The sequence below is a fragment of the Chanodichthys erythropterus genome, chromosome 13, assembly GCF_024489055.1.
Source record: "Chanodichthys erythropterus isolate Z2021 chromosome 13, ASM2448905v1, whole genome shotgun sequence".
NCBI classification, from domain to species: Eukaryota; Metazoa; Chordata; class Actinopteri; order Cypriniformes; family Xenocyprididae; genus Chanodichthys; species Chanodichthys erythropterus.
In genome coordinates, this window is record NC_090233.1 from 24645136 (window position 1) to 24670488 (window position 25353).

Below are 25353 nucleotides of genomic sequence, written 5' to 3' on the forward strand. Positions count from 1 at the left end.
AGTTATAATCGCAGATTCATGGATATTCAAACACTGACAGCAGCACAGCACTGTTCAACTGAAAACAAAAAATGACCTAGATTGAAATTAAAATCACATCCAAGCTACTGATATGAATAATGCTGCAGATAGTAGAGAAGATGTGATGATGAAAGACTTTTAAGAGATTTGGGACTATGGGTAGTTAGTTAAACGCAATCGTTCTGTGAGAAAAGAAGGAAAAGGCAACAAAGTCTAATCTGTTTTTGTATTACTTTTGTATTTCAACGTATATCAGCAGAATAAAAAAGAAGATATTCAGAAAGAACTGTTTTATCCATACATGAGGGAGTGAAAACATATTATTCGCGTCAGGACAAAAAAAAAAAAAAAAAAACTGCTACATTTGTTGTCAAACCTTCTCTGTGACAGTGACGACCATTAAAACTACTTTCGTCATTCTCTTTCCATTTTGCTCATCACTCCGTCTCTCTGTTCACTGCAGGTTCTGAATGGCACACTATTAATCACCACTGTTCTGCTCTGTTTGAGTCTCCAACCTGATAGATTTATTTTCAACAGAATTATGTGCAATTCATCAGCCAAATATTGTTCTTTCCCTGACATTTTGCTAAACAAAAGCAGTGTCTATGTGTGTTATCACAACTGAAGTCCTCCTCTTATTCACATTTAGATTACATTTTCTTACAAACACTGAATTTACAGGAGTTTGTATTGTATTTGTGTGTGCACATACTTACACAGGGTGCAAGTGTTTATCACGAAATCTAACTGAAGAGCATAAAAATATTACAGGCCCATTAAAAAGAAAGCACAGCAGGGAACGAAGATTAATATAAATGGAGATGAGTGCTTCATTAAAGGCCTTAAATTTAAACTATAGCCCATTATGTCACCATAATGTTTAGAAATAATACAGACCACAGGACATCTGCACACAGACCGCTGCTAATCCAATCTGTCCCCCATAAGGGAACAAGGGAAAGAGGTTAGACACAAATTAAAAGGAGGTCACTATCTGACAGTTCACACTCATATGTGTTCTTTTCATTGGTTGGAAGGAGAAACAGCTACAGAAGCAAATTATTCTAAAGCAAAAATATCGAACATCATGGTAGAATATCCATCAGCACTGAACGCAGACCTCAACGCTGCTACTTCATTATTTGTCTTTTGAATGCTTAAAAAGCAGTCATACTTGCCAACGCTGTAAAAGTTGAGAAAACTTAAAAGTTTAAGGCAAAAAACTTCAGAAGATTGACCTGAATACAAGTTGAGAAAACTCAAAAATCTGCTGAAGTTTGTTCTTAAGAGCACTTCAGCAGTTCATTCTCTGTGAAAATTAGGGACTAAACTTGTTTCCTTAGCTTGTTCATCAAGCTAATTTTCAGAAATTAAATCTCAAAAGATGATAATTACGAATACATTATCTTAAAAAGTGGTGACGCCATTTTAAGTACACGTCAAACAAATGGACAAAATATATGTGGGAAGATCACAAGGTCTATACATCACAAGTCTCCTCACTCCACACCGCTGCCCTTGACATAAATGCAGTGATGCAGTGAGGCCATATGGGAAAACCAACTGAGAATGACCTTGTTAAGATCTGTGTACATGCCTGACAACACCCTGATGCCCCTTTACTTCTCACATTTGAGAGAAAGTCATCACACAGCCTTTGTTGCCTTGAAGGTCTATGAACTGTTCTCTAGTGAGCAGTCAGTGAACAAGCGTGGCCTTAGGTACTGACATTTGCTTTAATGCTGCACCTGAGTGCCGTTTTAAATACAGATGGCATTGCGGTTTTGAGGTCTGAGGCTGGACACAGATATACCTTCTCAATGGCTACCAGAGAAAACTGAAAAACCAGTCTGTTTCCTATTATTTGCATAGGTAATTTAGCATGTAAAGGTCTACCCCTGTTTCCAAAACAGTATATTAATCCAGAGTATCACAGAGCAATGGAATGATCTCTTAAACCTCACATACTAGGGTATTATTCTCTAAGGCCTTGTTTACACCTGGTTTTAAGATGCATTTTGTTCGATCGGACCACAAGTGAATGACGCTAAATACAGGTGCAAACGGGGGTTCGAAACGTTTTGAGCTTGTTTTGAGCCACTTTCGACCACTTCCAGAGTCAAAAATGCATTCGACTGGATTGCTTTTGTAGTATTCGAACAGCCACAAAAGACTGCCCACTCTCTGTCTACTGACCTAATGCATAAACATTATGAAAAGCATGCTAGCCAAATAGGATTTGAAATTTGTCGACCGAAGACCCAAGTTTGGTTTGAAGACAAAAAACATAAAGGCCCTGTTTACACCTGTATTAAGATGCATTTTGGTCGATCGGATCACAAGTGGACAAAGCTAAATACAGGTGTAAACAGGGTCCTAGACGTTTTGAGCTCATCCACTTTCGACCACTTCCAGAGGTAGTCGAAAATGCATTCGACTGGATTGCTTTCGTAGTGGAAATAGTCATGTGGTCAAATAAGTTCGAACAGCCAGAAAAGACTGACCTAACGAGTAAACATTATGGAAAGCATTGCTAGCCAGATGGGATTTAAAGGTCCCGTTCTTCGTGATCCCATGTTTCAAACTTTAGTTAGTGTGTAATGTTGTTGTTAGAGTATAAATAAAATCTGTAAAATTTTAAAGCTCAAAGTTCAATGCCAAGCGAGATATTTTATTTAACAGAAGTCGCCTACATCGAACGGCCAGTTTGGACTACATCCCTCTACTTCCTTCTTTAATGACATCACTAAAACGTGGCGTGGTCCATGTCGTCGAAATGTTATCTTTTTCCAATGTTATTTTCATCCCGCAGTCCAATCACCTTTGTTTGGCCTTCCCAGGGACGCTATACTTAGAGGTCAATGGTTACAATTTATGTTTAACTCGGTTCCCGAAAATTATAATTGTGGTATCCTTACTGCAATAGTTAATGTTGAACTGCAGTGCACATAATGGCCACAAGAGGGGACTATGTTTATGTATATGAGTGTTTTCTGTATGAGGTACTCTTCTGAGTGAGTGCTAACGAGTGAGTGCTAACGAGTGAGTGCTAACGAGTGAGTGCTAACGAGATTAAAGAGTTCAGTCTCTCGGGAATTATTGTCTTTTGTGTTCATTCGGCACAACACCACAATAATCCACATGTAAAACTATGTGCAGCACACGTTATGGTAAGAGGCGTGACCTTTCCGGGCAAGGAGCGCTAAGCTGCTGTCGAATCACAACACAGGAACCGCTGGCACAATCAGAACTCGTTACGTATTTCTGAAGGAGGGACTTCATAGAACAAGGAAGTCATCAGCCCGTTTTTATGACAGTGGAAACAGCGGTATACAGATAAGTAAATTATGTGAAAAATACTGTGTTTTTTTTACACGCGAAACATGAACACATGTTATATTGCACACTATAAACACAATCAAAGCTTCAAAAAACCACGAAAAACGGGACCTTTAAACCTTGTCGGCTGAAGACCCAAGTTTGGTTTGAAGACAAAAAACATACCAAGCACAATGTTCTCTCACCATTCCTGAGTTTTAACACGCACTAACAGCGTTCGGTCTGGTCTTGCACATAGCAGAAATGAAAGCTGCTGCTCTACGTTTGTTTTTCATCATCTCTGGGAACATTCATATGTAAATTGCACAAGCTTATTTTGGCCATTAGATTGAAAGATATAAAAAAAACCATACATTTACCATCCCCTCAAAGAAATCAGGACAGGTTGTTGTTGAAAGTGGACAAAAGAGACAGATTAAAATACCAGGGGCCTGTACCATGAAGCCGGATTAGCTGGCTAGCCAGGTAAGTTTCAGATTAGTTTGCGCCATTCCTGGGTTTTAGGTACCATTAAAGTAACCTGACTTTTAGTGGTGTTCATCGCCATAGTATCTTACACTCCACGGCTAACCTGCTCCGGGGCAGGTTATGTTCTGGGTTAGAGATTTCAAACTGAAATTGGACCAATCAGACTTAAGCTAAGTGACACTGACACACCCAACGCAATAAAGTCACTCCCCCAGTTTCTCTTCCTCCAAATTAAAGGTCATTATATAGTAAAAACAAATATTTAACGATGAAATTGTCTGATTTTAATGATAATATAATTTATATGATTTGTATAATTATATGATCTATAATGTTATTAATCCATTACACACACGCAAGTTTAGTGTAACAGTAGTTATTAAGCACTTATTTTCGATGAATATTAATATATATAGATCATATGTAATATAGGCCTAAATAAGGTGTAAATATACTCTTTAAAAATGACTACATGTGACTTTGTATGTTTAAGTCTCTATCGCTATATATATTATCAACTATATAAACTAACTTCACAACTTTAACTTGCACTGATAGAGAAAGATCATTTCTTTTATTTGTCCTCTTTCACAGACAAGTATTTTCCATTAGTGTAAATGCATTTAAATTCTTCATTTTCAGCGAAAGAGTTTTGAATCGCGCTGGCTCTCTCGCGAGAAGTGGATCAGTTTATTTCTGTTGCAAGGCATGTGATTGGCTGTTTGCCACTGATGTCACAGATTCATGTGCACGCGCTCCACAAACTCAGGATCAAAGCCTGAGTTGACAGAGAAAGTTGATGATCAGCATCATGGTACCAACAAAGCCGGATTGGAGTGGTTTGGATTTGTCAACTCGAAACTAATCCTATAACCCTGAGTTTGTTCATCTACCATCATGGTACAGGCCCCAGGTGTAACGGGTATGTGTCTCCTTCATGTACCTTCATCTTAATACCAGGTGTAAACCCCTACACAGTCATTTCCAAAATTAAAAGCAGCTGGGTAGTTGGCATGAAATACTTCTGGGATGTTGATATGTCCTGCAGTACATCTACAATATTTTACACAATGTTTTGTTAAATCCTTTATAATTATTATGCATGAGGCTTTATGACCTTATATTTTTTTACTTTTAAAAATGTATTCGTGTCACACTGCAGCAATATTCTAAATAAACTATCTTAGAAAAAAGGTGTGGAAAATGGTAAAAAAAAAAAAAAAAAAGCTAAACCACAATTTAAAAAAAATTATGTCCAATTTGTAGGATGCTTATTCTAAAAAAATATTCCCAAAGCAAGTGAGTTTATGCCTGCAAGATGATCAAATAAAGACTGTACTCAGAACTGTAATCTGAATGAGAATAACTGTAATCTGAGTCTAATGATGATTCTTCAAACAACTGCTAGAGTAAATCAAAGCCTGTCACAATCTGCTCACTGCTTGATGAATGATTCAACCTAAAGCAACTTCCTGGCCATCAATACACTTACAAAGATCACTTTGCGGTGATCTTTTGTAACGACTTTAGCCTTGCATTATAAGAGAAAAGCTTTTGAAGCAAAGATCAATGCACATACACCCACACATATTTAACCAGTAGCTACAAACACATCTTTCTGTGATGTTACAATGAAACTATGTGGATGTCAAAACCCATCACAGTGAAAGCTTACATTACAGGACATTCACAAATCATAGCAATGAATGAACAAGAACAAAAATGTCTGCAAGCTTCCACTAAAAAGGCAGTATATGCTGAAGATCAGCTCAGTCTCTAACTTAGTCTATGAATGAGTATTTTATAGCATACATATTTTAACCAGACATTTTTTGCTGAACTCATTTCACATGTGAATTCTCAACAGGAATGACCGATATCATCAAGCTTTAGAAGACCCCCAAAATGCACGCTTCTAAATGCACATTAACTATGTCTAAATTAAGAAATCATAGAAATAGTTCAGGTTCACAGCCAAACCACAGGCCTTATGGCCATTTAACTGCTATAAAACTTATTCAAGTGAACAGTTTACGATCACAACTAAAAAAAAATCCCTGCAAACTTACGTGAAAACGAAGAATAAAGTAGTGGATCCCACCAGAAGAGTGGCGGCAGTGGACACCGGGATGTATTTGGTGGGTTTAAATCTTTTTCCAACGCTGTTGGGCATTCTGTAAATCCCACATTCCTCGTTTATTGGATCCCTATCGTTAGATGCACGCAAACACAAACACAAATCCTGCACCGTTCAGCGCGAGCCGGCTAAACGCTTATTCGCTCCGTCACATACACCGTTAAATCGTGATCCTTGGATACGCGATCGGGAATACGAGCCTGAAAATCCCACCCAGCCCACTGCTGAGGTCACTGCAATGCTTGAAAGGTGGAGCCTCCGCTACGCAAATAGAGGAGGCGACACACGCGCGCTCCATCAGTGGGGCCTTGTCGTGTCTTGAGGATTGTAAGCAGCGCAAAGAGAGACTTGTGCTTTTGCTAATGATGGAGAAATCACACTCGACACGGGGTGGAGTTGACACACACCAGTCCTAAAGGGAAATCGTCCATATGAAGCCCTTGTTGTTTAAAATCATGTTAATAAACGTCAAAACATATAACGTTAGAAGTTCACTGAAATTTGAAAGATTGAGTTTGGAAACAGAGCAGCCACCAGAGCAAAACCAAACTTCAATGTGTTTGTAAGTTTGTGGTCCCCGTGTGACCTCTGGTGGCAATTTGAAGAATTGTCTGTTGCCCCGTGCAGAAGATCTTGATTTCGTGACATGTTGAAGGGGTGCTGCAAATAGTTACAAGCAGTAATTACATTTTTCATCTTTATCTTATATTTTGTAATTATTTTTATTCAATGGTTGTTGTTATGCATTTTATCATTGTGCAGCTAATAAATTCGACAAACAACAACGGTCACTAATGAAAATAAAGAAATGTATGTAACGTAAGGAGTTTGTATCATAAAATTCCAGTGAACAGCTTATGACCACTGCGTTAATTCACGAAATACCGCGTGAAAAAAAATCTAAAAATGTTAAGAGCAGTAGGTTTATAATGAACAGTCAGTATAGGTATACAGCTAATTTATCATTGTGCAGCCAATAAATAAATAAATAAATAAATGTGACTAAAAGAATTCAACAGCCTCGACAGTGTTGCCAAGTTTTCCCGCTGAATTGGGCTACTGTTTCCGCCTGTACAAGCGACCCGAATAACACGATTTAGTCCCTGGCTGGAATGCGAATTTTAGTTCACCCAAAAATGAAAATAATGTCATTTATTACTGACCCTCATGTCGTTCCACACCCGTAAGACCTTCGTTCATCTTCGGAACACAAATTAATATATTTTTGATGAAATCCGATTGCAAGGCCAGACAGCAAAGGATGTTAAAAACATAACGTACTTAAATCAGTTCATGTGAGTTCAGTGGTTCTATCTTAATATTATAAAGCAACGAGAATATTTTTGTGCGCCAAAAAAAAAAAAACAACAACAAAAAAACCCCCCGACTTTTTAACAATATCTAGTGATGGACGATTTCAAAACACTGATCTGAGCGTTATGAATCCTTTGAGTCGAATCAGGGATAAGCATGTATCTTTAAAACGAATAGCTTTTCTAAATATGTATAATATTATCAAATGAAAACCAAACTTATCATTAGTCGAAATACCTTCCCATACTGATCCTAACAGAAAGTAACCTGTTCCATTCGTCAAAAGAACGATCTTCGCCAACGTTTTTTTAAAAAAGAAAATTATATATTTTTTATATATATTGAAAGTTGTCGTCTTCATCATTCATAGCATGTATTCATTGTCAGAAGTATGTGATCTTTCATGCCAATAAAATAAATTGGAAAATTTCGATTGAGATGACAGAGAGACCCAGTCAGCTCTATAATGTGAGTTATGAATTGGGGAAAACTCACATTTTCATGACATTTTATCTATTCAAATCTAAACGTATACCTAAGTATCTGTTCAGTAAGGTATGATGTAGTAATAGTTAATATTCTTAATTAAAGTTTTTGTGTTCCCAGGATAAACTATCCCTTTAGGGTTGACTAATGGGGTTTGGAACATAGACAGAAGTCAGCTCTAGATATAGCGATAGATGATGGGTGAATGGATGGATGGACGTTTTTTTCCACTCATATTTTTTCCACTGTTTCTCAACAGATTACTTCCACAGGATAATAGTAGAGGATAACTGATGAAACTTAAAGTTGAACCTTTGCTTATCAGTGAAGTAAGCGTTCTGTGGTGTTTATATATCTTCTCCATCGATCCACTAGTTAAACTAACGTTACGCTCTTCAAAGAAGAGTTTTTATTTTTGTGACTTTTATTTTGAAGCCTCGCCAGCACGAGTAGACCGGATATCCACGCTGATAGATCTGATGCCTTGAGCTGGAGCTGTTAAACATCTGTTGAAAGATTCCGTCAAGAGGTGACATTTTTATCACTTGCTTTTTAATCTGAATTGTTGTTATACTGTGCTGTTAAAATGAACAAAGCTATTTGTTATTTAAACGCAAGAAAGCTAACTTTTTTCTTAGTTTACCCCTCATTCTGTTCATTTTTAGTAAGTCAGCAAAACTCTGCCGTTTTTATTAATGTCTGTCTTTTACTAAAATCATTTGCAAATAATGAAAACTGCTGTTGTTTGGTCGTGTTGTCTTTAAAGATGCTGAGCTCACTAACACGGGCAGCATTAGCCAGCTCGCTAATACTGTAGCCAGAGAGCCAGTCATCTCATAGTCAGACAGCTGCATATGTCTAAAATGAAATATAAAAAAAAACTAAAATTAAATGTGACTGTTCTTTAGACAATCTCTACAATGACAAAATATGTTTATGGTGTTGTAAACCTGTCAATCAAAATAATAACAACTCAACATGTTTAGGGCAAACCTATGAGTATAAACCAGCACTAATAAACCACCATTTAACTCCTGGCGAATCATTTACATGCAATTCTGATGAGTACTTGTCTTTTACTGTATGTTTTTTATCAGGAGGTACATCCATTGGATATTTTCTTCAGGGCAGGTCTGTTCCTACCTGAGCAGGTGAAATGGCCTGTGCAAAAGTGCCTTTAGATGAACTGCATGTGACTGAGCCTTTTGGACCACAAGGCAAAGAACGCACTCTACCAGCACTGGTGAGTGAAAATTTTGCTTTACATTTGCGCCCTGCATAATTACCTGAGTTACAGTTCTTTTATTAACAGTTTAAATAATGATGCTTCCTGAATCTCTCCCACAAGCACCCTGATCGTAAAGAAGAGAGGTGTTTCTTAATCTTTAAGCCCCCACCTGAGGATGGCACACCTGCACTGGTGGAGGAGTTCCTGGAACATGCTCAGTTCATCTCAGATGATCTGGAGTGGCTGCTGGCTTTACCTCACGACAAGTTCTGGTGTCAGGTTGGAATCTCTAAAATACAAGTTACTTGTCCTGACAAAGACAAACTCTGTTAGTAGCGGTAATGAAGATTTTGGTATAGCCCACAAGAATAATAGTATTGTTGTTTTTGGACACTTCGATTATTTAGCCAGGAAGCTGTCATATTATTTTTTTAAATTCTTTCTCCCTTTAGGTGGTATTTGATGAGTCATTACAGAGGTGCTTGGACTCTTATTTGAGGCATGCTCCTCGGAGTTTGGACCCGTCTGGTCTCTCGTCCAGTCCAGCTGTAGCCGACATGCAGAGGAACATTCACCGCTCTGTGTTCATGGTCTTCCTCAGGATGGCTACGCACAAAGAGTCTAAGGTGAAGATAAACTATGTTTTTTTTTTTACATAAATGATATTGCGTAAGATTTATAATCATTGTGCAGTGTAGTTTTAGACAGGCAATAAGTCCTAGTTACACTACTGTACAAAAATTTGGGATCAGTAAGTTGTCTCTTATTTTCACCCAGGCTGCATTTATTTTGATCAAAAGTAAAACTATAATAATGTGAAATATTAATATTTAAAATGCCTGTTTTCTATTTTTATATATTTTAAAATGCAATTTATTCCTGTGGTGGCAAAGCTGAATTTTCAGCATCATTACTCCAGTCACATGATCCTTCAGAAATCATTCTAATATGCTGATTTGGTGCTAAAGAAATGTTATTATTATTATTATTAATGTTAAAAAATGGTTGTGCTGCTTAATATTTTTGTGGAAAATATGATTCTTTGATAAATAGAATGATAAAAAGAACAGCATTTATTTGATTTTTTTTTTGTAACACTTTTTGTAACATTATAAAAGTCTTTACTGTCACTTTTGATCAATTTAATGCGTCCTTGCTGAATAAAATTATTAATTCAAAAATTGTACTGACCTCAAACATTTGAATGGTGGTTTAAATGTGTGCTGGTGGTTTTGTATTAAATTACATTCAATTAATATGATGGTAATATATTTGGCATTCAGTGGGATTCAAATTTGAAAATATTGTTTTGTTTTCTTCCTCAGGAAAACTTCATTACCCCTGCAGTGTTTGCAGAAATTATTTACAACAACTACCTATTTGACATTCCAAAAATTCTGGATCTGTGTGTGCTGTTTGGGAAAGGAAATTCCCAATTGCTACATAAAATGATCGGTAATAGTAATCTTATAGTACATATTTATAATTTAAAAAAGCCATGAACTCACCTGATATTTATCATTCATATTTGTGTCAATGTTTCCATATTTAAAACTAAAATTTCCTAATTTTTCTCTCTTTCCAGAGAACATTTTTACTCAACAGCCCAGTTATTATGGAGACCTAAATGAGACTATACCTTCAATCATCCAGGTATTTCATGTGATCATGTGACACAATCAACATTTCTAAATGCTTTGATTTGTCAGGGTCTGCTGAACTTCCTAAAATCTGTGTGTGTGCATTCTAGGTGTTTGACTCAATATTACAGCAGTGTGGTATTCAGTCAGAGGACACAGGAGCTGGTCAACCTCTCAAACTGAATGCAAACAGATGCCAAACTGCCATGACCATGTCAGAGGAGGTAACCGAAACACATCTCTCTTAACCGTTTTCACAAATACTGACTCTGCCTTTAATTCAAGGTGTCCTCAAGGGCAGAAATAATATGCCTATATTAAAATATGTATTATATTTATGTCTCATAGGAGCTTGCAGACTTAGTGTTGTACATGTGCGATACCTGCACTACTATCCACTCTTTCCTAGACATCTTCCCTGAGGCTTGTTCTACCTTCAAACAACACAACTTTCTTAGCAGGTGTCACAAATACATCCACATACCAACTATAATTCACACAGTGTCCTCAAAGGCAGAAATTCATACCTAATTATATTACTGATACAAAAATAATGAACAGAGCATCTCTCAATGTAGATTATCATCATTCTATGAGATGGTAGTTCCAGACCTGGAAAAGGCAGTGAAGAAGAGAAATTTCAATAAAAGGTTAGAATTACAAACTTGAATTTATACAACTCTTGTGTATCGTATAGCCTCAGCTACATTAAAATCTTTACTACTACTACTCTTTTGCAAATTTGTAAAGATAAGTATAACAAGTTGCAATTTGTCTCAGTTTACAGGAGGACATGTGGAGACGAGTATCTCATTCCAGAAAGAAAATGGTGGAGATTGCTCACCTGCTGCTCCAACACTCGTGTTTACAGCCCATACTCGAGGGGTGAGGGAAAAAAGACATGCTTTTAAACCTCATTAGATTAGGTAAACACAAGAATGAATACCAAATATCCTTGATCCTAAGCATTAATCATTTTAACAGCTCTGAAAACGTGGCATCCTTTGTAGAAGATCTTCTACAGAGCTTCACAGCTTTTCTTCAAGAGAAAAGGTAAATTATGCAGAAATTTCTCAGCAGGTATATGGTTGTATATGTAATCTATCACAGCTGACAACTAAATTCAATTGCATTCTCATTGCACTGTTTGTCTCGTTATCTCTCAGGTTCCTGGCAGATTATGATGAACAGTTCCCTATAGCGGATGACATCAGTCTCCTTCAGCAGGCCTTCCCTCATTTGTATCCTTAACTATGGTCACCGTATAGCACACTGTATGCTGATTTTGAAAGTAATAAAAGGGGAACCATTCTGGCATCTTTCAGGTTTCTGCTTCAGAGGAAACGACCCCAGTGATTCCAGAAATAACGTCCCAATCGGTTTTCCAAAACGTTTGATAATTATCGATGCTCTGATACCATTACTAGTGCTCATTTCCTCCAATACCTATCATGTATGTACAAAGTTCACTTCATTAACGTTGGCATGCAAAGAATCACTGACAGCAGAGACATAAAATGTCAGTGAGGTTATTGCAGCATAAATAACGTCTATGCCATCAATTCAATGCCAGTTTAGCCTGTTGTGCAAGTAGAGAGCCACAAAACACATTCTGTCTGACTTGCCTTTTAAAGCACTCCTGTCTTTACTTTTTTTCTGCAACTGAGAATCAGAATAATGTATCTTTCCCTAATTTTTTAAACTCCTTTCTACGATTTTCTGTGATTCTCCTTGATCTGCCCACTCAGAGACGACACCAGGACGTCTTACCTGTTGCAGGGTGTAGAGTCTGCCTGGGAGTGTGTGGGGAAAAAAAGAAGCTTCCCCTCTGCAATCACATCATCCAGTCACAGTGCAGGAGCCAAGAGCAAGGTCAGCAGAGATTCAGCAGCTTCCCAGAAGGAAGGAGCAGGAGTGTTGGGAGTCAGAGAGGAGTTTAGAGGAGCAGAAGCTATAACTGACACTCCTCGTAAGGGCGACAACGTGAGTACATTATCTGTTAAAAAAATTCTACAAAAGTGTTGAAAATACATTTTTAGCACCCACTCGTGAAATACATTTTTTTTCCTGCTTTTTTCTGGGGTCTATAGGGGGCAGTGTGCACAGTGAGTGCTGGAGAACTGGAGTCTCTGCTGTACCATATACGAGAGCTGCTTCCGGACTTGGGAGAGGGATTCATACTGGCATGTTTGGAGGAGTACGGCTACAATTCTGAACTTGTCATAAACAACATCCTGGAAGATAAACTGTCACCTTCTCTTGACAAACTAGACAGGGCAATGGTCAGGTAAAGTCCAACTGAAGTCTCTTGTATACAAAGGTTGATAACACTTACAAGGTCCCATTAGTTAATGCATTAACTAACAGTGAGCAATAAATTTGTTGCAGCATTTATTCATCTATGGCAGAGGTGTCAAATCCAGCTCCTGGAGGGCCACTGTCCTGCAAAGTTTAGCTCCAACCCCAATTAAACAAGGTCTAATCAAGGTCTTATTAGGCATACTCAGGCAGGTGTGTTGAGGCAAGTTGGAGCTAAACTCTGCAGTACAGTGGCCCTCCAGGACCTAATGTAATCTTATTGTAAATTGTTACCCAAGGATTTATAGTTCAATTCAGGTCCGCTTCATTGTTGCTTATTGTCTCTGTAATGTTGCCCTGTAGGCCTGTGAAGAAGGAGCTTCCCTCAGTTTTGAGCACAAGATCAAATGTGTTTAACGATGACGAGTTTGACGTGTTCCACCGTGACCAATTGGACATGAGTCGCATATGGAAAGGCCGGAGGTAGGTTCTGTGAGCCCATGTTAAAATTCAATAACAATTCTTCCTACACTTAAAGAAACATTAGCCCATCCTTCCTTGCAGTACATTATTCTGTGATTTTAGACTTAATCAAACAAGCCACTGAATATTTATTAAAATTCAGTTGGTCAAGAGAAAAATGGTCTTTGACAAGTACAGCGTAAACTGACATCAGAGTAGGCATAAGGTGAACTTATGAAATATTCAGCTCAAGCTGTAAAAAATGGTTTGCGTCAGCTTGAACTTAAAATCTTTGCATATTTCAGACAGGGGGAGAGTGTACGTACCACACTCGATGACAAGCAGCACATAGAAGAGCAGCGAGCGAGATATCAAGCCTATGAGACAGTGGTGGATGAGATTCCCATTACGAATGAGCCTTCTGGAGACCGTGACAATGCTTTCAGCATGGATGATTATGACGACGAATATGACGACACGTATGATATAAACCAAATAGGAGCAAATGATCTGGATGAAGAAGATGAACTGTTGAACCGAAGGTATGAGCTGTGATCAATGTTCATAATACGAATTCTTATCCACTTTCTGCTTGCATTTACCATTTTATATATTGAGAGGAATGCATCCCTCTCCAATGTTAAGATTCAAAGGTCTTAACCCTTAGAGCGGTACGGTCCCACATATGGGATTTTTATTTCAGTGCCCCTGGGCGTACGGTCCCACATATGGGATTTAGAACGTTCAGCGACGTCACATAACTGCCAGATTCAAACTGCGCTTTCGCGCCCTGGCTCTTGTCATATATCACAACTATGCAGTATTTTCAGCCACATAACGTTTCTTTTAAGGTTTCAGTTTTCTTTTAATATCCGATAGTTGATGACATGGTAAGCAAGTTTGTGAATATTTTAAATAAACAAGGAAAAACAAAATAATAGTGATCCATACAGACATACAGTGTTATTGTGGCTGCGTTCAGCGCTCGTGACAAGCAAGACGCGTCGCTATGGAAACATTAAAGGCAAACGTTCTAAAATAACGGTCGCCTTAAAAAAACTCACTCTGGGGGGACAGTTAGAATATTTTAAACTCACGCTCGAAAGGGTTAATAAGAACAAAAACTAATATCTGCATCTGCTCTGAGTTTGGGGAACTTATGTGCATTTGGGAACGCAACATGCCAACCATCTTTCCAAACTTGTAATTAGAAGTGCTTATAAACTGGCTGTTGTCAACAAAAGAGAAGCTTCAAGGGCTCCCTGCGGCTTTTAGTCAAAGTAAAAGCTTGATGGTTTAATGTTTGAAAATGAAGAAATTAAGACCTTAAAGGATTAGTTCACTTCAGAATTAAAATTTCCTGATAATTTACTCACCCCCATGTCATCCAGGATGTTTATGTCTTTCTTTCTTCAGTCGAAAAGAATAAATGTTTTTGAGGAAAACATTCCAGGATTTTTCTCCATATAGTGGACTTCAATTGGGTAAAACAGGTTGAAGGTCCAAAATTCAGTTTTAGTGCAAAACGATCGGTAATTTTCTAAAAAAAAAAAAAAAGAAGAAGAAAATATATATACTTTTTAACCACAGATGCTTGTTTTGCACTAGTGTCCACTTAACGCATTACGTAATCATGTTGTGACGTAGTGATGCGTGACGTAGATGGAAGTACCAATCTAATGTGTTTACAGAGCGAACGTGCACAGACTAATTCAAATGCCCTTTACAAAAAAAGGTAAAATGATGTCGAACAATTTTGAAGTTGGAGGAGAAAATTAGTTTTTTGGCACTTCACCCTACGTCATATGTGACCTTTCCAACGTGATTATGTAATGCATTAAGTCGTGGACACCAGTGCAAGACGAGCATTTGTAGTTAAAAAGTATATAGATTTTTATAACTTTTTTTTTTTTTTTTTTAAGAAAATTACGTTTCACTAGACAAGACCCTTATTCCTCATCTGGTATCGTGTAGAGCCCTTTGAAGCTGCACTGAATCTGAATTTTGGACCTTCAACCCGTTGAACCCCATTGAAGTCCACTATATGGAGAAAAATCCTGGAATGTTTTCCTCAAAAAGCCTAATTTCTTTTCGACTGAAGAAAGAAAGACATAAACATCATGGATGACATGGGGGGGGGGGGAATAAATTAATAAAATTAATAAAAATCAATAAAGTAAACTAATTCTTTAAGAATTTACAGTTGTACTTTAATATATATATATTTTAATATTATTATACTTAAATATTTTACTCTGAAATATTACAATAGTAATATTTCTTAAATTAAAAAAAAACTATTTAGTAATAATTATTTTATATAATAATAATAATAATAATTATTATTATTATTATTATTATTATTATTATATCATATTGATATATAGTCACCAAATTTTGGCCAAATTGTGCAGCCCTACAAACACAACAAACCTGGAGCTTTTCTTTCTTTTTAAACTTTCAAATTACAAAAATTACAAAAATTTTCCCCCAAATTGTGGAATTTTTTATTTACATTTAAGTTAACATCCAAGTATTCATCCTTTAGGCCGTTTACTATCCCACAAGTCCTAAGAACAGGCAAAAAGGCTCAGGAGGAAGAGGAAGACGAGGAGGAAGAAGAGGAAAAGGTTTGAATGAATCACTTTCTTTTATTTTAAATTCATTGTCTTTAAATTCCTCCTTATGCAGGTGCGTGTGACAGATCATATGGTGCTTTCAGCCTTTTTTCTTTTTCTCTTTTCCTTTTAATAGGAAGTAGACTGATCAGTCATTCATTAAAATTCCAGGTTCTCACATAATGCACATTTCCATTTTACAATGATCTTGTCTTATGTCATTTTGATCAGAATGAGGCTATGAGGAAGGATCACTTTGTCCAGGACCCAGCAGTCCTCAGAGAGAGAGCCGAGGCCAGGAGAGCTGCTATGCAAAGCAGGAAAGGGTAAGTTTGAGAACAGACTGGTCTTGATTGAATCATAGGCCACGTTCACACAGCAACAGAATACAGTTGTCAGTTCTGTATTTGAGTCCTTAATACGGTTACATTCACACACAGTTTGTTTATTTATGGGAGTGACAACCGCTATCTATAACTGAACACACACACACATAAATTTTCAAGACTCACAACCACATTTTCGTAAAACCTGTGCTGTGTAAATGGAACCAGAAAACTAGTTGTCATTCGTGCCATACAATGCGAGAGAGCAGCTCTACACTGCACAAACTTGTGTGTACTGTTTTCAGTGTGGTTTTGTTTTGGTAACTTTTTGGTAAGCGACAGAGAAATGAGCTGTGTGTCATGTGAAGGTTTCAGATGCAGTCTCCACTGGAGCTGCTCCTGTCATTTTGTGTTCTACACATGACTCAAATGCTCTGCTCTCCACCGAGATATAAAAACTCAGTTTATGAAGATTTGATATCGTGGCTCTTGTCATGCCAAACGTGAGAAGATTTTTCAGTTTAATGGACGTCACCATCTTTGATATTACTTTGATCACTGTTGCGATGGTTACCGCTAAGAGAAAATGGGCTTGACTCCCATTATAAGTTCATACAGACAGTATTTGAGACGCTACTGTAAGATGCTGTGTGAACAGGACATTTCGAGACTCACACCTGTAAGTAAATGCAGTTGTCAATCCTAAAAATTTGACTGAAAATAGCCATAGTTACACTGCACATTTGAAATGGTCATCTAACTAACATACAAAACATGGATCAGTCAGTCATTAATTGATTTTATTTGGTTTTTCCTGATAGCTACAGACCCCCACCAGCAAGTCATGTGGTAGGTGGTCCAAAGGGGCGGGGACAGGCGCAGGAGACCGTTTTGGATCGCCGTAGGAAGGAGGCGAATAAGAGCAGAGGAGCAAATCACAGTCGCAGAACAATGGCTGACAGAAAGAGGAACAAGGGCATGATCCCTTCTTAAGACTTTTAAATCAAGAACAGCACATTACACAGTTCTTGGAGAGATGAAAAAAAGCAGAATGAAGTACCCACGGTTAATTGTAGCTCTTCATTAATATAAGATCGAGATGACACTCTGGTCTATTACATAGGCCTATTATTTCTTTCAGATTGAAAATTAGTTCTTGGTGAGTTTATTTTCTGAAGTATAAATCAATATTAAAACAGGCTAATTGGAGTTTGAAGCGCTTGGTAAAATGCACAGGGATGTGTGTCTATAAAGGGATCAAGATAATCTTTTTTTTTTTTTTTTTTTTATGTTTTTGATCGTGGCAGTCAACACTGTATGACAAGGAAACAAAGTGTTGTAAGGCAAAGGAGCCATGTCTTCTGCCCTGTAACACACAAGTTTATTGAACAGAGTAGAGGTACAAACAGTTATTGCACTGTTAAGTAAAATTCAATAAATAAATAAAAGAACATCAGGTTTGAGAATGTAGCATCTAAAATAAATTTCTACAAAAGATGCGGTACATTACACTATTAAAGCAAAAATGGAGCTCAGACGATCCTGTTCCAGTTCTCTAAAGGTTCAGAAAGCGATTAAGACTTGACATAAGAGCAGTCTTTTGAGAAACCTTCCCATTTGAGGTTGTACAGACTGGCTGCAAAGTCTGATTCAACACATTAATCATACTGTGCCAAAGGCTGTGAACATTCGTCACTCTGGAAGAGAGTGATGTCATTTTTCTCATATAGACTTCAAACAGGCAATGTTCTCTTGCCATGTAGAGCAGCATATTTCTACTTGCTAAGATAAATTCAAAGCATTTTGTAACAGAAAGCATATTTAATAATGCTTAGGAAACATTAGGAAGATAAAATGAATAAATACTGTTCTTATTAAGACTGTATCTCTTTGTTGTTCCTCTTTGTTGTTCCTCTTTGTGTGTTTAATGTGTTTTTTTTTTTTTTTTTTTTTTTTTTTTTTTGAGATGTAATGGTTGTTTTGCTGTCTGGCAGATGCCCTCCTGAGATGACATGATAGCTGGGATAGGGGAAGTTCCTCAGATTTGGCATAAACATTGATTGTGATTTAATTTAATGAGATGCTCTGATTGGCTGCCATAAGATTCCTTATTCCTATATTCTATATATGTAAGTACATTTACATGCACAGATATAATCAAGCTACAGCAGGTTTTTGCGTAGTCGAGCTACAGTACTTATCTGTCCATCCAAGTATATGTGAAACGATGCATATTAAATACATGTCTTAAATACTTGTGTATTTAAAACATGTATTGAACCCTTTTAATATTGCTTTTTTATCATAAGATTGTTTTAATGTTTTTGAAAGAAGTTTATTATATACACCAAGGCTGCATTTATTTGATAATAATACAATAAAACCATAATATTGTAAAATATTATTACAATATTAAAATAAAAAATCTAAGATATATTTTCAAGTATATATTTATTCCTGTTAGGGCAAAGCTGAATTTTTAGCATAATTTACTTAAGTCCTTTGTGCCACATGATCCTTTAAAAGAGAAGTGCTGATAAATATTTTTTTAAGGGAATCTGATTCTTTGATGAATGGAAAGTTGGAAAGAACAGCTTTTAAATGAAATCGAAATGTTTTGGATCATTATACTTTTGATCAATAATGCATCCTTGTTGAATAAAAGTATTAAGGACCGTTTACACAACGCGGTTTTCAACTAAAAACTTAAAACGGCGTTTTGGGTGCATGAAAACGGGTTTCAGAATGCACTGTTTTGAAAACGTGTCAGTGTAAACAACAAAAACGCGAATCTGTGGAAACGTCATGCACATGCGTGTTACATGTTTCATCGCCATCTAATGGCCTGCCAGCAGAATACAGCGTTTTTAGTTGTTTTCATGAATTTGTGTGAATGATTTGTCTGTCCGCGGAAAAATTCTCCGTTTTAAGCATAGCGTGGTTTTGTAAACGGAACCCGAGTCTGACTGAAATGCCAGTCAGGTTTTTGCTTTGTTGGACTATCAAACCTACAGTACCTTTCCAAAGTGTTTTTGTTTGAAAGAAATTAGTTTCAAAATGTCATGTAAATGCTTTAAAGACAATTTGAAACTAAAATTCACAAATGCATGTAAATGTACTTATAGTCCCTTATAAATCAACTTTAAAAGTGACACTAAGATAGTGAAAGTCGCTCTGTGTAGCAAAAGCTCTTTGTATGGAATACAGATAGTTTAGAGTAACAGAATTGAATAACATGCCCCTTTTCTACTGAACTGGTGGTAGTGCTGGAGCTGGGGGTTTAGATGTCAAAGCCAAACAATGGCACTACATTGTTTGGCACTCGTACACTATAGAGCCCCATACTTGACATACAGAGAAAAAAAAAAAAAAAAGAAAATAAAACACGATTTCATGGCCATGTAATGTAAATATTGGGTTAATCATAGCCACGTTGTACAAATTTTGTAGTTAAGTCATGGCCACAATTTAACTAGAAACAAATCAGTACAACATGGCCACAAATTAAAACATGGGAACAAATGAATAAAACATGGCCTTTATATCTTTTTTCCTGCATGTAATGTGTGGGCCTCCGAACTGCATTATGTCTTTGCTTTAAATTACTTTTATATGGTCTCAAAAAATGTCAAGACCACAACTTCAAGGTTAGGACCAGCTCCAGGCAAGAACTGCATCTTTTGTTTTCTTTTTCTTTTCTTTTTTTTTTGTGGAACAGGGCCAGGTTGGGCACCTTTCCTGGTATCATAACAGAGGAAAAGGTTAAATTATAATCTACTGATACTTGTTTCTTATGCAATGTGTGAATGAATGCTATGTCTTACCTTTTCTTTTTTACTTTAAGCCAACCCTTATTTTGAAGAGATCTGAATCATTACTTTTGTTTTTGTTTTTTTTGCTGTGCATATGAATTCACAATCTGTGTATCTGTAAACTGCTGAGCCGGTTCAACAAATGTAACTAAAGTACTCATCTGTGCGTAAAAGTACTGATCCCATGTACACGGACCTACCTTCAAGGAACTTCTCAAGTGGTCTGACCCAAAGATCAGGAACTAGCCCTGACTCTTGGGGTCTCTTAAAAGAACTCAAGGTATAGTCTTTTGAAAGGTCAAAGATCATTACCATGGAGGTATTCTGACCTTACAGTAAAGAGGATGGATTTAGTTGCCTTAAAATGTCTGATTCAGAAGAGTCAATCCAATTCCACTATTTCCTAGTCCAGAATCCGTCCTGGTCCAGCTCAATAAAAATTACCTGGTAGGAACAGAATAAGAGCAGGAAGAGTTCAGGTCAAATACAGTTTGCATGGAGCAAAAATATATAGATAGATCAGCAAGTAATAATGGTTGATAATATTCACCAAGCACGCTACGTTTGCAGAGAGGGCATGTCTGCTGGAGGAGTAGCCAGGGATCCACACAATCTCTATGGAACTCATGGAGGCACGGTAACACCCTCAAACACTAAAACACACCCAAACAGAGCAGTGATCAGACTCCTGATAGACTGTCTCTCTTTATGAAAGAATAATAACTACCGAGCAAAAGCATATGTGTCACCTGGTTGTTGTTGTATTGCTCCAGACAAACTGCACAACTGTCTGTCTCCACCAGCTGAGTTTGTGTTGGGTCGCACCTCACTTTGGGCTGCCGATATGTCCTCGTCTTCAATGCTGATAATCTCTTTAAAATGTCTTGCTTTAGGTTTGACTGTATGAAAAGTAGTATATTTTTTATATATATAAACCATGTACAATGTATAGACTACTGTTCAAAAGTTTGGGGTCAGTAAGATTTTTGTAATGATTTCCAAAGAAATCTCTTATGTACGGAAGAGGATTAGGGACAAGCAATAATCAAAAAATAAAACCATCTCGAAATTAAAGTTGTTAAATTTCGAGAAAAAGTCGAGATAAAAATGTTGAGAATAAAGTCATTAAATTGAGAAAAAATTAGAGAGAAAATTTTGAGAATAAACTCATTAAATTATGATAAAAAATATGTTAAATTACGAGAACAAATTCGTTAAATTACGAATTTGTTCTCATAATTTAATGATTTTTTTTCTTGTAATTTAATGACTTTATTCTCAACATTTTATCTCGATTTTTTTCTTGAAATTTAACAACATTTTTCTCATAATTTATCGAATTTGTTCTCGTAATTTAACAACTTTTTTCTCGTAATTTAATGACTTTATTCTCAACATTTTATCTCAACTTTTTTCTCGAAATTTAACGAGTTTAATCTCGAGACTTTTTTTTTTTATTATTATTATTGCTTGGACCTAATCCTCTTCCGTACTTATGCTCACCAAGGCTGCATTTGTTTGACCAGAAATTATATCAAAATTACATAATTTAAAAAAATGTATATTATTACATTTTACTTTTAATATATTTTATATCATTTTAATATTTTATCTAAGTAGTTATTTATGTGATGGCAAAGTGGAATCTAAATCATTCTAATATGCTGATTCGGTGCTCAGGAAACATTTCTTATTATCAATGTTAAAAAACACTTGTGGTGATAATTATTTTTGTGGAAATTGTAATACTTTTTTATCCCCCCAGGATTCTTTGATGAAAAGAACAGCATTTATTTGAGATTTATTTGAAACCCCAAACTTTTGAATGGTATAATATATTCATGACTAGATTTCCTCCCAGTCTCCACTTAACGTTGCTTTTTCCACACAAAAATATTAGTGTTTTAAATAAATTTTTCTTACTTCAGAATGAATCTGTCACAAAAACAGCATTCACCTCTAAATCATCATTAAACTGGTTGTCCTGGTACTGCCAGCGTGCTTGAACTATGACCCCTGTGGAAAGGACAAGGGCCACCAAAACAACAGTGTTCCAGAGCTGCTGGAGATATTTCTGGGCAGATGGACAAAAAAAAAAGATAAAAAAAGAGAAATACCTTTCTGACCAATAAAGGTGACTTGCATGATTACATACATGACAGTGCTGAAATATTTTGAGCTGTAAGTAGAGCTGCACAATTCTGGATAAATTGAGAATCATGATTTTTTGTTTGTTTGTTTAAAACAGAGATCACGATTCTGTATAGAACTAAGCAAAATAATGTGTAATTTACTAGAGGTTCTGACAAAATGTTAATTGCTTCAGTCTATTTAAAGCTGCTGTCCGTAAGATTTGCCTCTTAGTCACCATCTCTGTTCGAAACCTGCAAATGCAGTTATATGCAGAATTATTGTCTTTACATGCATTGTGCATCGGCACAGCTTGTCAGCGCAGATGAATCTAATGTTTGCTGTCAGTCACCTTACCGGTGTGGATACTGTACTTCACAGATTGCAGTCTTGAAGTATGACCAAAGTAGGAATTTTCACCGGAAAATGTCATCTGAACAAGTAAGTAACAAATCTGTCACTTTTGTTCTGACCAACTGAGAAAAAAGCATTACAATAAATTGCGCTGTCAATGGTGATTAAATCACTTAGATCACTTCAAACCAATATCACATCAAACCGTGCAAATTATTATTATTGTTATACTTTGTTCTCAAATTGTTAATGTTAACAACATCAGCATTGCGTGACTGTGTATTTAGTGTGTATTAGCGTTACCTGTAGATTACAATTTCTATATCCACTCTGCAGTTCGAAGTCTTCTGCTTTTTGACCACAGCTGAATATCCAGTTGTCACTTTCTGGATTACAATTTGCCATCAAAATGATAAGTTTAATTATTGCAGCTGCTGTGAGAAAACGTAATAAATAATATACTACCCACAGCATCCTATATGCATAGTCTAGCTGGGACTCCTTCCTTTCTGTTTACAGACGTGATGTAATGACGCAAAGACGAACGACTGCATGCTCGAATTTCCCGCGGAAACCACCAGTACAGATTTTATTATAAAACATTATTACAAGCATACCACTGTGAATCGAGCTAAGGTAAGGAGATAGTTTTGAACACTGGCTGGTTATGTACTTGCTCAAAAATCGATTTTGGATCATTTTTAACCAAAAAAAGTTACGGACTGCAGCTTTAATTGATTTGAATAAATTACTTAAAATTTTCATTACCGGATGATTCAGCGTTTTTGAACAAATCTCTTGAATAAATAATTCAAAGACAAATACATTTCAACAGTCATTTCTCGCCCCCTACTGGCATAGCGGTGTAATTGATACAATCTTTATTTGAAGCATAAAGTTACTTTCAAAAGGTGATTTATTTTTTAATCACTACCATAGACATCAGTGTTTATATCCTAACTATAAACTTTTATCCCAGTACTTCTGTGTTAATTTGAATTATTGTAACACAGAAATAATGATTCTTTGTGGTTGAAAAGGCAGTTTGTGAAGCCGTTTCCTACCTATATACATGACAACAGCTCACTCTAGGTCAGCAGCAGCACCAACGCAGATTTGAATGTTTGCTGTGAGCGTACTTGTCAAAGGTTTAATAGACTTCGCTGAATTGTTGTCATTTAGGAATAAGATTGCTTAGGTGTATGAACTGAGATCTCGACCTTTTAATGATTAATCTTGCAGCTCCAGCTGTAAGGCTATGATAGTACCCTAGATAATATGAGATGTCTTGATAACACTCATACCTGAACCTGAGAGTTGGTCTCCCCGGTGCAGATGACCCCCTGCCATTCTCCATACAACCCTCCTCTTGAACGGCCACAGCTGGACCACAGGGTCAAGGTGGCCCCCTTTGACACCGCATATAGAAATATCACACTCATACACTAATGAACCATAACAAGCATGAAAATATGCTGCACAAGAGCTTATTATTAGTAAAATCTTACCAGGCTATCCTGTAGAAAAGTCTTATAAGTGATTTTTGCTGTTGCATGAAGGCCCCTAATTGAATAAAAAATAGAAAGAAAAAAAAAATTAAATTTTCTAATCCAGTATATTGTTTATTCAAAAGAATACCGATAACTGAATGACTGAAGATTACCTGAGGAGTGCTCCAATGAGTTTAGTGACATTTTCTGATGTCTGAATGACAATGATTGGCTTTGAGAGGACCTGGGAGAGATCCATCTGTAGAAGGAGAACAGTTTTCTTTTTTTCATACTCATCTAATAACCATTTTCCCATAAACTAAAAGTGTATGGAACAGAACAGCAAAGCCCTCACCTCTCTGACAGTATTCTGGTTTAATGCCAGTATGATCAAAGCAGATGCACCAAAAACAAGAGCACGTTTCATCTATGGAGGACAGAGCGGTTAGTTTGATCAGTGTTACCTTGTCATCATGTTTCAGTCTTCACCAAGACAGTTTTGATTACCTTATTGACCACAGAGGCAGCAAATGACTCCTGGTTGCTGGAAACTGTGCCTTCCTCCATCTGGACAGGTACCAGTCCAATCCATGGGTTCTGATCCTTCCCATCACTGCTTTCACTGTTGCTTTCAAGAGCTTCATCTTTTATCTGCATAGACAAAAAGAAGCATATCACTTATGTTTAATATTTGACATTATTTTTATATCACAGTGCTGACCATGCAAATATACTACATAATGCATGTCCTACTGTACAGCCATTGCAGGAAACAGACATTCAGAGTAGTGAAAATAATTTGCAATGTCAAGTATCTGTTTGTAAGCATTGATGACTTACTAATATGAGGTCTCCTTTGAGGTCATGTTTCTTTTTGCTGTGGTTTTCCATGGGGTCGTTCTCCATACTCCCCTGGACCACCTCACCCTGAAAAACATCCTGGTGGTCTTCCAGAAACACCTCTACAAATGCTACCTGTTCGCTGGAAACTAGCGGGCAAAGCCACAACGAGCACAGTACAGAAAGACAAGCTAAAGCGCCCATGGCTCCCTGTCAGTTGATGTCATAAGTCATAGTAATTCATAGACTGAAAGTTTGAGCCATACTGTCAGAATAGGCTCCGTTCTGTCACCTCCTCCTGATGTAAACAAATTGAGTGGAGTTCTTCTTCTGCGGTTCCTGCCTGCACTTGTGACACAGAAAACTAGCTAGAATGGCATCTGTCGG

General features: G+C 36.8%; 3 protein-coding genes across 3 annotated transcripts in view; 1 reads left to right on the forward strand and 2 right to left on the reverse strand.

The window, feature by feature from the left end:
* The window catches only part of zdhhc8b (zinc finger DHHC-type palmitoyltransferase 8b), a 78374-nt gene extending 72185 nt beyond the window's left edge, over window positions 1–6189 (reverse strand). The window contains exon 1 of the mRNA XM_067406867.1: window positions 5901–6189. Within this exon, the coding sequence (XP_067262968.1) occupies window positions 5901–6004 (104 nt within the window). The 5' untranslated portion in view covers window positions 6005–6189. The remainder of the gene's footprint in view (window positions 1–5900) is intronic.
* Window positions 6190–8222: 2033 nt separating this feature from the next.
* ascc2 (activating signal cointegrator 1 complex subunit 2) lies at window positions 8223–18256 on the forward strand. Its single transcript, XM_067406814.1, has 19 exons — window positions 8223–8297; window positions 8866–9011; window positions 9117–9275; window positions 9449–9622; window positions 10322–10451; window positions 10582–10649; window positions 10747–10860; window positions 10985–11097; window positions 11215–11286; window positions 11417–11521; window positions 11621–11689; window positions 11803–11877; window positions 12385–12619; window positions 12727–12923; window positions 13298–13417; window positions 13702–13938; window positions 15945–16026; window positions 16246–16340; window positions 17162–18256. The coding sequence occupies exons 2-19, from the start codon at window positions 8925–8927 to the stop codon at window positions 17331–17333; spliced, it is 2304 nt and encodes a 767-aa protein (XP_067262915.1). The 5' UTR covers window positions 8223–8297; window positions 8866–8924; the 3' UTR covers window positions 17334–18256.
* Window positions 18257–20160: 1904 nt separating this feature from the next.
* Window positions 20161–25291, reverse strand: rnf215 (ring finger protein 215). Its single transcript, XM_067406816.1, has 10 exons — window positions 24967–25291; window positions 24634–24777; window positions 24482–24553; window positions 24300–24385; window positions 24145–24199; window positions 23941–24045; window positions 22110–22226; window positions 20902–21051; window positions 20703–20805; window positions 20161–20596 (listed from the first exon to the last, which is right to left on the reverse strand). The coding sequence occupies exons 1-10, from the start codon at window positions 25168–25170 to the stop codon at window positions 20583–20585; spliced, it is 1050 nt and encodes a 349-aa protein (XP_067262917.1). The 5' UTR covers window positions 25171–25291; the 3' UTR covers window positions 20161–20582.
* Window positions 25292–25353: the final 62 nt, after the last annotated feature.

Excerpts from the sequence above, each read along its gene's own strand:
- ascc2 (XM_067406814.1), top strand. The coding sequence starts at position 8,925 with ATGGCCTGTGCAAAAGTGCCTTTAGATGAACTGCATGTGACTGAGCCT. Across the intron at positions 11,287-11,416 it reads AAGAGAAATTTCAATAAAAG|TTTACAGGAGGACATGTGGA; the intron begins GTTAGAATTACA and ends AATTTGTCTCAG. Across the intron at positions 11,878-12,384 it reads CAGCAGGCCTTCCCTCATTT|AGACGACACCAGGACGTCTT; the intron begins GTATCCTTAACT and ends CTGCCCACTCAG.
- rnf215 (XM_067406816.1), bottom strand. The coding sequence starts at position 25,170 with ATGGGCGCTTTAGCTTGTCTTTCTGTACTGTGCTCGTTGTGGCTTTGC. Across the intron at positions 24,778-24,966 it reads TCAAAGGAGACCTCATATTA|ATAAAAGATGAAGCTCTTGA; the intron begins GTAAGTCATCAA and ends TTGTCTATGCAG. Across the intron at positions 24,046-24,144 it reads CTTTTCTACAGGATAGCCTG|GGGGCCACCTTGACCCTGTG; the intron begins GTAAGATTTTAC and ends GCGGTGTCAAAG.